At 33.5% G+C, this 13,683-nt stretch overlaps 2 protein-coding genes across 2 annotated transcripts; one reads left to right on the top strand and one right to left on the bottom strand.

Annotated features, from left to right (window-relative positions):
• Positions 1-241: 241 nt before the first annotated feature.
• Positions 242-2,573, bottom strand: Sec6 (Exocyst complex component Sec6). Its single transcript, XM_017908201.1, has one exon. It carries the CDS (start codon positions 2,535-2,537, stop codon positions 291-293), a length of 2,247 nt encoding a protein of 748 aa, XP_017763690.1. The 5' UTR covers positions 2,538-2,573; the 3' UTR covers positions 242-290.
• Positions 2,574-2,896: 323 nt separating this feature from the next.
• LOC108553332 (short-chain-enoyl-CoA hydratase) lies at positions 2,897-4,140 on the top strand. The gene is made up of 4 exons (XM_017908200.1): positions 2,897-3,041; positions 3,150-3,403; positions 3,488-3,782; positions 3,869-4,140. The coding sequence occupies exons 1-4, from the start codon at positions 2,927-2,929 to the stop codon at positions 4,138-4,140; spliced, it is 936 nt and encodes a 311-aa protein (XP_017763689.1). The 5' UTR covers positions 2,897-2,926.
• The last annotated feature ends 9,543 nt before the right edge of the window (positions 4,141-13,683 follow it).

Genomic DNA, 13,683 nt, shown 5'->3' with positions numbered 1-13,683 from the left:
GTACAAACCTTATAAATATTATTATATTATTATACAATATTTATTTGCATCTTTTAATGATAATAAGTTATTCTTTTATGAAAAAATTTACTTTAACTTAATTAAAGAATGATTTAACTATTTACAATATAATGATAATATATTAAGATAATTAGCAATTTCTATCTATAATGTATAGAATATTTAATTTACTTTGATACATAAGTACAATGTACCATTTATATCCTTTTAGTTGGTGATATGTAAAAAATAATTTATAATGCATTTTTTTTGGAATTTATTTTTAAATTTTAAGGTTTCCAACTGAGAAAACTATCCTGTATAACTATTTGTTTAAATATACTATGTGCAGTAGACTGTGGTGCTTTACGATTACGCTGAGCTTCTAAAATGTATGAAACTTTCTCCCTTGCCTCACTACGAGAAATATCACCTCTAAGACCTAGTAACCTGACTAAATGATCTTCAGTCATATCTGGATATTTTTCAACTAAGGAATGTAAATCAAGAGAAAGAATTTCCGAATCTTCGCAACGCAGTACTTCGGCAAGACGTTTAATTATTTCAAAAGGAGAATTAAAATTTCCTACTTTTGGAGCAATTCTATCAAAGAAATTTTTTAGTTTATCTGCTTCTGTCATTATTTTTGATGTACATGTTAAACATTCATCATATGTTTTTAAGGATATTTTTCTTTGTAACATTGCAGAAATATAACGTTTTGCAATGAGATTTTGTGCTTCTGTTATAACATAATCAAAATTTTTTGGGCACAAGTGATTATAATCTTGAAAATAATCTTCTAAAGTTACACAAATGGTTTCTACTGGAATAGGAGATGATAACCACTTGGGAGTAATCAAATCTTGAAATTGTAATTCTAAATCTAAGAAAGATTCTTCTAGTAATATAGCTGCTGCTTCATTTCGTAATTGTTGATAATTTGATAACAAATTTTCAAATTTAACAGTTGCATCTCCACTAGTATTAGGAACCCAATGCAACTGTTTCATTTGCTGTGCTAATTCTGTAAATTGTATGCAATTATTAACAATTGTAATCATATGATGTGTAAAATAAGGTACTTGACTTCTATCCTCAAAATGTTTGTTTTTAAATTCCAATATGGCTTGTTTGTACATAAATCCATACTTAATTACTTGTTCAATGCATAGAACTATAGCTTGTGCTGTTAATTCAGTGCTAATTGTTTTTGTAACTTGAAGATTTTGATCAATCATTTGAAATATAATCACAGGTGCTGCTGTGTGATAATATGCTTCTTGAGTACTTCCTTCTGGTAATACACCACTCCACCAGTCAACTTTTTCAGTATTCAAAGTTTTCTTCATCCAATCCTCATAATTTTGGCACATGTTCTTCAAATATTTTTCTTGAAGATCATTTATAATTTCAGGACTCAATAAAGGGCCTATATCACTTGTATCAATATTTAATTCAGGGTGTTGCATTAATTCTGGACCAGTATATGTATTCATAATCCATGATAATAAAGATACATATTCATTTCCTTCCAAGCCATTTGCAATTATGTCTTTCAAATGTAATGATAAACTTGTATGATACATTTTAACAAAAGTTCTTACAATATTATACCAAGGTGGAAAACATGGTTCACAAAGTGTTTTAACAACTCTTAGATCTTCCAAGATTAAGAGTCTTGTAAATTCTAAATATCGAACTAGCCACATTTTATTATCTACTCTTTCCTCAACATGAGTTCCTTCAATTCTATTGGCTACGGATTTTTCCAAAACTTTCATTGCCATATCTTTCCACTTTTTAGGTCTTCCTGGTGGCATAAATCCACTTTGTTTATGTCTTTGAATAGCAAAATGATCTGCTTTTTCTTCTCGTTCTATAATTCTTAATGCTGTTACTATAACAGTAGGTTCTTTCCTTACTGTGTTTAATGTACGACTTAACACTAATCTAATTTGCTTTTCCATAAGCTGTGAAAGCATTTCAACATCCTCTAAATAAGCTTTCAACATGACAGTATCAGCTGGTGATTGATTTGGAAGTTTATGAAGTTCATATAATAAATCATCCCTTGAATTTTCAAGGTCCATAATGATTTGATGTGCATATAAAAGATTTCCTTGATTGATCCATTGCTTAGTCATTTCAACGCTTTCTGGTAAAGTAAATGTATGCTTTAAATTTTCTTTAGCAGTAACGTATTGTGAGTGACGCATATTTTCTTCCTGAACAACTTGTAATTTTGCACTAAGTTCTGGAATTTTACTAAATAATTCACTGATATCATTTAAATCCTGCTTCACAGAAACAATACTCTCTAAAGAACTTTGGAGTTGCTCAAAACCTACGCGAACTCCATCTAATTGACTTTGCATTGCAGTTTTAAGCATAGTTTCTACAGAAGCTTTCTTTCGGCCTATTCTACGTTTATAGATTTCAATCTTTTCCAATTGACCTGGTCGTTGCAACAAATTACATCCATATTTTGTTGCCCTTGCCTTAACATCCTCTTCCAATTTTTGTAAATCTTCCATTTTTAAAGCCGTTTTTGATATTTTACTTTACACTTTTTGATACTTATAAAAAATCAGAAATAATAATTTTTATTTAAACAACTACTTTTTGAAGGAAAAACATACAAATTATTTTGACATTTATAAAACCTTGGTTAGGCATGTATCTTAAGATACGTTTACATCGACAATCGTTTTGTCAACTTTCAATATATGAATATGCCTTAGTGTTCAATACAGAATTACATTGCTATGGAAATGCACACTGTCATTTTCTAATTTATTGTTTAATAAGATGTAAGAATTTAAGTATTGAACTGTGCGAAGGAATAAAAAATATATTTTGTTGTTTCGTGTCAATCAAAAAATTCATTTTGAAACTTATAGAATTTTTTGAGTAATTTGAAATAATGTATCTTTTAAACAGATTATCAGAAATAGTCCATCTATGTTATAAACGTTACCCAACCAGATGTTTAACCTCTAAACCGTTCATAAATATAGAAACTGAAAAAAAGCAAAAGCGTAGTTATTTTTTATTTATAATATCATGTAGTATTTTATATTTTATAAAATGTGAAATAAATTATATATATTATAATAACAGATAATTATGATTGCACATTATTTTAGATAAAAGTATTGTAGTACAACATATCAAAGGTGTTTCTATAATTGGTATAAACCGACCTGAAACAAAGAATGCTCTAAATGTTGCAGCTGCACAAGAACTAATAGATGAATTAGATAAATTTGAAAATGACGAAAACTCTGTAGTTGGTGTACTTCATGGTTTCAGTGGAAATTTCTGTAGTGGTTATGATCTTACAGAAATTGCTCAGTACAATGGAAAAAATGAAGAAATTTTACCACAGTTTGGGCCATTGGTAAATTAAATATCTATAAAGTTTATATTATACATGATATTAAATAACTGTTGTATTGATTTTTATAATATAAATTGTTTATAGGCTAATAGAATTGAATTAAGTAAAAAACCTCTAATAGCTGCTATAAATGGATATGCTCTAGGAGTAGGCTTTGAACTTGCTTTAATGTGTGATCTAAGAATAATGGAAAACACTGCAGTATTAGGATTTGCAAATAGAAAGTTTGGGATTCCTATATTATGTGGTGGTACTGTTCGATTACCTGCTTTAATTGGTTATTCACGAGCAATGGATTTAATCTTAACTGGTCGACATATTAATGCAAATGAAGCATTTTCATGGGGTTTAATTAATTGTCATACAGAAACTGGTAATGGTATGATCTATCTTGAAATAATAAATATTATTTTGTTATATCTATATATTTGTATGACAAGATATGTGCATCTTCTTTGTTTATAGTATTAGGAGAGGCAGTCAAAGTTGCAATATCACTTGTAAAGTTTCCCCAAAGAACATTGCTTGCAGATCGTGCTTCTGCACATTATGCTACATTTTCTGCTAAACAATTTAAGGAAGCTATACAATTTGAGAAAGACAATGCATCACATTTAGTATTTGAAGAAGGAGTTACAGGAGCGAAGAAGTTTGTTACGGCAGGAATAGAAAATAATAGAAAATTTTTTAATGATAAGGAAGAAACATTTAAGGAGTTGAATAAAGATCTTTTGTAAAAATTCTGTAATAATATTTTCTAAAATTTTGTACATAGTATTTTCAGATTACTGTAGTATATGTTTAAAGTAAACAAAAATTTTGTAATATGATTAAGTACCTTTATTATAGATACAATTATGCCATTCTGTGTGTATTATTGTCTCTTTTTAGAGAAGATTTAGTAGATGAGTTTTTTTTAAATGATGTATGAAACTTTATCAGTATATCAGTGCATCTCTTTGCTGCTTTTCCAGTAAGAAGTAGTGTGATATTTATCATTTGACCATTTATATCTCCTGTACAAGTAACATTTAATAAAAATAATATTTTATATAATATTTAAAACTTACGTTCAAATGTAACTATTAGGTATGTTAAATCCACTTGAAAAACATTAATACCAGATGTATGTGGTTCAAAAAAGAAAACTTTTCTTAATTGACAGTTAATTTCATCACATAAATCAAATTCAGCTATAAATGTTTTATTATAGTTATCGAAAAAATAAACAGAGGAAATACTAGATATGTATTCTGCTTACCTGTATCATCTAGTCCTATTATATTTCGAATATAATTTAATATTAATTGAAGTGGGCAATTAATATTTATTAAAATTTCTTTATCTGTTTCTTGAAGTTGTGTATTCTTCTCGTTCTTATTAACAGGAACTATAAAATAAATATATATGATATAAAATTTATTTAAGAAACATTATGTAACGAAAATACTCTTACTAGCATATTTGATTCGAATAATCGACGTCATGTCATAAGTATCAATATTATATTCAATAAATTTAAAAATATCGAGATTAGTCTACAAATGATTTAAGGGGTAACGAACAAATTGATATAAATTCGTCTTACGTATTCCTTTTTAAAAGAATATCGCATATTAAAAGGTTAAAATAATTGAAAATCATGTAATATTTCATTTGTGTTTGGTATTCAATTCCTGTATCCGTGTGATAAATTTATACTTAACGTATTAACGTATACTTATATTTAAAGAATGTCTTTTTATTGTATTGTTATCACGAAATCAGGAATACAGTTGATACTATTATTAGATGCATTATGACTATAAAATTTAGCATTTTCTTTTTCTATTCACGGGTAATGTATTATTGTTGCAAATACATTTAATGCACTCTTTATGCCGGGTCGCAGTTAGATTTCCTTTAGGCGATCGTTGACGTATTCATTGGACTGGAATTTCAAATAATCGTGGAATTTCATATTCAAGTTGAACAACGACCGTCCACAGGTTTAATTGGCGAAAGTAATGCGAACCGGCCAACCACTATCGAGCCGGTTAAAGCTGTGTGACGAAATGAGTGCAGGTGGCGGTGCATTGTTGCGCAATCGTTCGTATCCCTCCTTTTCCTCCTTCTTGTAACCAGGAGTCAGGACGAGAATCCCCTTGGTAACTAGAAGGCCCTCCCCACCAGGTGCCTTCCTCCTTGCTTGACCTGGTGAATGTTGTGCTCGCAAATCTGTACGATCATCTCGGATGTCGTTCTTTCTTTCGTTTCTTCCTTCTGTTATACCTTTTCCAAGAACTTGGTCCTTTTATTCACTGACCTTTTGTGCCGATTGGTTACGTTCTTGTTTTGTGGATACTTGTCTGCATCGTCGATACATGATCCTGAAACTCGATATCAGAAAAATCAACTAGGAGGATTTACCCAAAAGAGACAAATGTAATTGTCATTTAGAATTGCAAGAACATTTGCTTATTTCGTTTTAATTTTTTAATTTAGAGTATTTATTTATTTAATTAATTGTATTAATTAGTACTTAATTTTACCCTTCTTCAGTATATTTTCTAAATTATTCATATTGTAAAGGAAGCTGAGCTAAATAATATTTGCAAAAGACAATACAATAAGTAATAGTATATTGTAAAGTAACGCAAATGAAGATAATAAGAAGGCGAAACGAAAAAGAATACAAGATAAAAGGGCGGTTCCCAGGATCTTCTTTCTGATTAGCCCCGCAGTGTATATACGTGGCATTTGAGAGGATGATGCCAGAGCCTTTCACGAATCACCATTCGATTCTACAATGTGTTATTGTTGTGCTCGCGAAACAAAAGTTCTCTTCGATGGGAGAGGCAAATCGATGCGTTCGTGTTCTTTACGAGAAAGGTGTGAAAGTCGCGTATCTGATCATTTCGAATATTTCTAATATTCTCTGCCTCCTACTCTTTGTTCTTTTTTAAAATTCCTTTTAAATCCAATTTTATTTAAATCTAAATATAAATAGAATTCCATAAGCAAACAAAAAGTACCTAGTGTTTTATTTGATGTCTCCTCGGTCCATCCCTGGTCTATCCTCGGCTCTTTTGTAGCTTAATAAAATAACGAAGCTTACAACGAAACTTAAAGACGTAAACAGCCCGTGTAAAGCGGATTTCTAAGCTCACCACAGGAAAATGGCTCGAACCGTGCAATTTTCATGCGAAACGTTCAAAAATGCCGCGCATGGTTGGCGACGGTCAACTCAGCTCCTTTGTATGTTGGTGCCTGTCCATTCTCTAGCCAGTGCTGATCGTATCTGCATGCCACTTAACCATTACGTTTTACGAGGTGGATGGACATAAAGTGACTCTCCGTTCCTTGTTCAGCAACAGGTTACATCGTTGTCCCGCTTTATCCGGCGACCGGACAACGAAACAGAATATTTTTCCTCTTCTCCACGCGCGCAAACAGGATCGGCCATCCTGGCCTATCTGTGAAATTTACCACGGTTGTTTCAGCGCTTGGACACATTCTGCTGGATCGACAGGCAGCTTCTATGACCGGCCAGTGAATTTATACAGCATTTCCAGTTGACTCTTCGATAACCAAGAAGGCCTAGTCAAAAGAAAATAGAAACGATTGGTGTCGCTATATGGTGGGTTGGCAGCTTGGTAATGTAAGTATATTGACCGAAGGCTCGATAGTTTTGTTGAGAAATTTTTCATACGCTCGAGTAATAAAATTGCTTCTAAATTGCTGAAATAAGTTTGAATTAAATAATATAAGGTGGCATCAGATTTGAGTTCAGTTTAAATGAAATAAAGAACTTCATTAGCTGTGACGTAATTATTTTTGGTTAATAGTTGAAAAGGTATCATTAACATAATGGTAGAAACCTACATTATCAGTTAAGTTTACTAAATGTTTAAAAATTCTAGCTCAAAACTTATTCTCTTAATTTTAATAATCGAAATTTTCGTTTTACTTGGAATAGGATAGAAATTTAATATATATATAACTAATTCTTGTGTTAGCTTACAATTGTTTCATATTTCTCAATTCGTCCAATGTATTGAATAAGATAATGGGAGAGTTTTCATTATCGATACATTTCTGAATACAGATCGATACAATGAATTTAAAGACCATCGAAATGCATCAAAACACTATCTGTAAATTTATTTCCGATTATTAACTCCAGTCGATTAACTGATTATTATTTGAGGTTGTGTGCAGCGAAGTTGCGTGTAGTATTTATATGCAAATTGTTAATTCGTTACCGAACATCGTATACATATCATTGTTATATGGAAACGAGAGTTTCGTTAGCTGTGTTTCGTCTCCGGTGTTTTTATTCGAATTGTCTATGCCTATTGGAATGCAGCTGCTTTCCGTTTATTTGCTTTTATGAAGTTTTAAATGTACACGATATGCTGTAAACGACCGATCGAAATGTCATGGCTATCCACGTTGGTATTGAATTATTTTCCGGAATAGAGATTTTTCTTCGTGCGTCTGCTTTTATCGATATTTCGCATTGGATACATATATTACGTCTCGACATATGTAATAACCCGTAATAACATCGTAAACTATAATGATATATGATGTATCGATTGAAACGTATAATCGACATAATCGATATAAGCGATATAATCGATATAAACAATATAATCGATATAATCAATATAATCGATATAATCGACATAACGCATTGTCGTTTTAAATATTCAATTACCGTAAGATGTCTCTCGCAAGTCGATAGTCATGCGATAGAGATAAAGCAAACTACAGCAGGTTGTTTTAAGTTAGATTGAGTTGTGGCGAATTGGGATTAACCGAAAGATGGAGCGGAGTGTACGTGAGTTGAAGCAGGTTAGAGTTAGTCGAGGTAGATTTTTAGTACGCTTTTCGTCACTCGTGGTTGTGTTGAAACGAGTTACGTTAGTCTAACCGGTGATAGTGTCAATTAGAGTGGTTTCGGGGCAAGTTAGAACCAGAACTAAAACGATTTAGTCCAAGTGAATTAGAACAATTTAGGGTGGCTCAGTATGGGTCGAAACTGTTGAGTGAGTTCAGCGATAGTTATGTTAGGTCAGGTTCGATTCGAGCGAACTCGTAGTGTAGTGGAAAAACATCGACGACCATGAATACCAAATTTTGACAGAATGGCTAATATACAACCCGTTCGAGAAGCATCGATCGATGCACACTTCGCTGTCAATCTCGATGATACTTCGTTCGTGATTGAGATGTCGACTTTCTCATATTTATCCGCACGAAAAACATTTCGATGTCGAAGTTGGAAAAACTGAATTTTGTTCAGGTATTCACGCTGTTCCAAGCTTTTAATAACCTTCTTTTTAAAGTAAAATTTGTAACTGGAATTGGTATGTGATATACAATTATTCGTTGTTAAAATTAGTACAAAGTCGAATTTTACGTGTCATTTCGAAGATGTAGGAAAGTACACATCGAAGGGAATCCAATTTGATTTTTATATATTTTTCGATCGACCATCAAATAGGGAAGCGAAAAACTTTCAAGGGTTACGCGTGACTCGTATAGTTTGTATAAAATTCGTATTGATATACGATCTCTTGATCCATACGGGTTTATAACTGCGGTCGATATACGATCCTCGAACTTTCGAGCTCGAGGACTGAACATTTTCCATGCTTCATTTCGTGCCTGTATTTTCTAGCATTGTTACATAACTATTAGCAGTCGCGCGCTAATCCTTATTTATAGGTTATAAACGATTCCGTAGATGATAATTCGACAGACGCGATGCTTCGATAGATTGAAATTCCTCGTTCATTTGTTTTGATAACCTCCATAACTCAATTAAAGATTTAATTCAGACATGTAAATATAATAACAAATATCAAACATTTTTTGATCGACTTTTGGATGATAACATTTTAATCGAAAAATATTTCATTTCAGTAACGAAGCTTCGAATATGAAAAGGAATATATGAATACAAGATACAAATACACGAGAACATAGGTAGCTTCCACAGAATTTTCACTCTGTAGCTGGAGGACAGGATGAAGAAATTCAATTTTTCAAACACCCGATTCAATTACTTGGTATCCCGTGAAATTTTCTACAAATTGGTCGTGTAATTTCGAGAATAACCGAATTCAGTTATCCCCATTTTCACAGGATTCCACGGCGTTCGCGCGCACGCGACTTTCAGAACCTTTCCGTCCAGTTATTTCAGATCGATGCTTCTTGACAGCCAGGAACACGTAATTTCGCAGGATCGATATTTTTCGTTCGACGGCACGAGCCCGCGAGAGGATTAGCGGCGTGCACGAGCATCATTCCCGACCAACGGTTCCTGGGTAATCACGCGAAATTATGCAATGGTTCATGCGCGTTTTCGTCGACGAGAACGAGTCACGGAAGAGTTGCAGACGTTAACGCGAGATTCTCCCAACGTTTTCACCGCGCACCTCCGAGATCAGCAACCGGATAAATTTCCGCGTCACGCGCAAGTGAGTGCACGTATCGTTATGAATTTTCCGCGAAAACTTGGTTTTCTCGGCAAACAAGTGACGTTTCCACGGTCGTGGTAGTTCGAGAGAATGATTTCCAAGTAATTGGCCAATTCAATTTTTCGAACAATCGTGTCTGCTGGTGGAATTCATTCTCGTTCGGCTGGGAACTTATAAAGTAGTTAGAAACTTTGGAAAAGGTGTTTAGAAAGATTCGCGTACTTCGGCTAATTGGCCTCGAGAAAATTCTGGAAACACCGCGTAATTTAATTCACTCAGCATCGATTTAAATCTCTGTAATCACTCTGTGTCGTTCAACGAAGTCTATAATTCGTTAAATTTAATTGCACTCGAGTTACCATCACCCAGGAACATAGTAAAATTGTAAGAACTCGTTAATGCAACACCGTGACTATTGTAAAGTATTATAGTTTGTTCCGAAGCTGTTCGAAAAGCTTATTCTTTGCGTAAAGCTATTGCATACTGATCTACGACCGAAAAAGAACAAAAATTGTAGCTGCACATTTTGCATCGAGCTAAACTCCTCCGATCGCAGACGATCAACTCGCGAAATTCAATATCATGCAAATCGAACATCTCGTTGTCGAAGTTCGCGGAAAATCTGCTCGTGCGCTACGCTCGGCCACTCCCTGTTTACATTACGGGCGCGTGCGTGTGCGTTAGAGACGCGCTTTGCATACGGCCATAGGAACGGATAAAGGACGACTCCCGTGGTCAGGTAGCTCGAGATGCAGCCGAGGAATCGAGTTCAAGGACCTCGCTTTTCCGGAATAGAATGCAAGCTGTGCGCGTACTGTTTATGTGTATTATCGAGCAGCTGGATGCATTGCTCTTAACTACTCTGGTTCGTAATCTGTGTTCAGGAAATGCATTTTCGAAGAATGTTTCATCTCGCTCCTACCAGGGGGGTAAGGAATCCTGCCTCTATCGAGATCAGCGTGTTTTGTAAGCGCCGGAAATTGGAGCTTGATTTTTCACGTTACGTTTATAATAAATTGTTGGAATATTTTTATAGCTTTTGATCAAACATTTTTTAATTACACATATACTATAAATATTGTTAATTGCGTTATATTAATTTGCGTGGCTATGTATCGAGATTCAGGCTCGTAGGTCCAAACCAACCGATGTGTATTATATCTGTCTTGGTATTCAAGCTGTTATCAACGAGAATACCATGTACTAATTCCACTTGGCTCGCAGACCTATGTAAAGATAGACCACGAAACGTCGATCTACCTACAATGGATAGACCTTTACAAGGCAGTTTTATACATAGGTTCTGCGGCCCTACTAGTCATCTAGTATGTTACAGCGACGATCAGTTTTCTCTTTACACGTTGCGAAATGTTATCTGTCTCTATGGATAGGCAGAGCTCTCGTATCGATAGAAAATTTATTATCTGTAATACATGCTAGTCACCGTATCCAGGAGGAACTATTGCGGAGTGTAGGATGGATTGCAGGATTGCACGACCATACCTCCGGTCATGAACGTGCAAGTACATAGAACGACTAGGGTCGCAGACCCTCGCCTTGACCCGCAAGCACCATCAGCTCGACGATGTCCCCACGAACTCGACTCGTGTCTCAGCTGACTAAACAGTGATTCGAAAGGGTTTTGGATTCGAGTTGAGAGAGTGATTTACGAAAGCAAACAATTATCGAGTGCACGAGAGGAGTAGGTCGTACAGGAAGTGCTTTCGAGCGGTCGCTATAAGATAATCACGAAAATTATGTTCTGTTTAATATGCGAGAGGGATAAGCGAAGATGGATAAGAGATTTTTACGTTTCACTCGGAGTTAGATAGGTTCTTGTACAGAAAGGGTGCAGTGCAGTATAGATCGAGGAATTTTATTACGAAAATTTCACTGATCTTCTACACTACATACTTATGACTTCCTGTTCTACGTCACAGGTTTTAAGTATCATCTCGTTCGACTTAAATAATCTCGTAGAAATCTAGATTTTAATTTTCATTGAATTAAAAGATTGTAATTGGAAAGAAAAGAAAGTTTGGAAAAAGTGTGGATGATAGATCTTTCAGATAGATGTACAATAGCCATTTGCAAAATTCATGTGGCAACGAGACGAATAACTCGGTGGTTCGTTTTCCCACGCTAACAAGACCGAATCGAATTTGCCGAATTAACACCGATTATGGTATTATCGCGTTCCATCAACTTTACAAACGATATTGCCACGACCTGGAGGCGCGGCACCGCTAAATTCGACGTATTAAATCGATGTTACGTTCGCCCCGGTTTGTACGAACTGTTCCTGCGCAGCGAATCCTCATTATCTGAATTAATCGCGGCATGCTGAAAGCTCGATCGAACGTTTGGCATAGTAATGTTAATGCATACTTCATATAATTACATTCCAATACGAGCCGTTGCATCGTGGCATAAATTATCTTGTAAAATAACCGGGTATGTGGGTGGTGAAGTAATAACACTGTCCAACGAATTTTAACTTGTTTTCTAATCTACAATTTCCATTATTGCGATATTCGTAATTGAAATTGCTTTATCACACTCAGTTTCCGAAAAATGTAAGTTTTTCTGAAAAGGCACGATTTTTTTGATAAAATGAAATATTACATAAAAAGAAAAAATTTTAGGAGGTTCGTTCTCATTCTTAAAAGTTAGATGAGAGTATCCAGACATTATCAGTGTTCATTATAATAATTATTTGTGTTTCGGAATAATTATATGTAGGGGATCAAAGTATGAATGTAGTTATAGGTTATAAAAAATGTATAAATAATCCAATTTTTTATTAATAATAAATTGTTCATAGCGTAAATTTATAATACAAGAAAAGAATTAATTCATTGGTTATTACTTGAACAATATCATACTAATGTTTAAATGTACCTATAATTTGCAAAAGTGTAAAAATTATTACACTTATTTCTAATAACAAATTGGTCACAACGTAAATTTATAATACAAGTAGAAATATTACTAAATTATAGGCTATTGCTAGTATATATAACGTATTTGCGTGAAAATGTATCTATAACTAGCAAAAAGTTAATAAATTACTACATTTATTGTTAATAACAAATATTTTACAACGTATATTAACTATAAAAATAAAAAAGTTAATAAATTATTAGCTATTACTTAAACAAACAACGTATTTGTGTTAAAATGTATTCGTAACATACAAAAAGCTGATAAATTAATAAATTTATCGTTAATAGCAAATTAAAATTGTTAATAACAAATATTTTGCAACGTACATTAACGATACATGTAAAGAAATTAATAAATTATTAGCTACTACTTAAACAAGCAACGTATTTGTATTAAAATGTATTCGTAACTTACAAAAAGCTAATAAATTAATAAATTTATTGTCAATAGCAAATTAAAATTGTTGATAACAAATAGTTTGTAACGTATATTAACGATAAAAGTCAAAAAAGTTAATAAATTATTAGTTATTACAGCGGAAATGTAACTTTTAAAGGAATCGGTAAAGTTCGGAAATTTTCGCCGATCTTCGGCCGGCCGCCGCTATATAAGGGGCCCGCCTGAAGGCTCGAGCCAGTTGTCGGTTTGACTTAGGGGGGTCCGCGTTAATATTTTTTCTTTTCGTTTCAGGTTTTAATTATCTTTTTTCTTTCAGATTCTATTTCTTTTGGTTTAGATTTCATTGTTTGTGCATTCAAGTGTTTTTGTACAATATGTGAATGCTTCGTCGTTGGTTTATTTGTATATCATCGTTGGCTAGATCAATGGCTATTCAGTAGCCATTGTCCACTCTCTTAAATAATT

This window comes from Eufriesea mexicana, unplaced genomic scaffold, assembly GCF_001483705.2.
Source record: "Eufriesea mexicana isolate 0111107269 unplaced genomic scaffold, ASM148370v2 scaffold10239, whole genome shotgun sequence".
NCBI lineage: Eukaryota > Metazoa > Arthropoda > Insecta > Hymenoptera > Apidae > Eufriesea > Eufriesea mexicana.
Note: the sequence above shows the minus strand (reverse complement) of the source record. Positions and strands in the feature narration are given on the sequence as shown.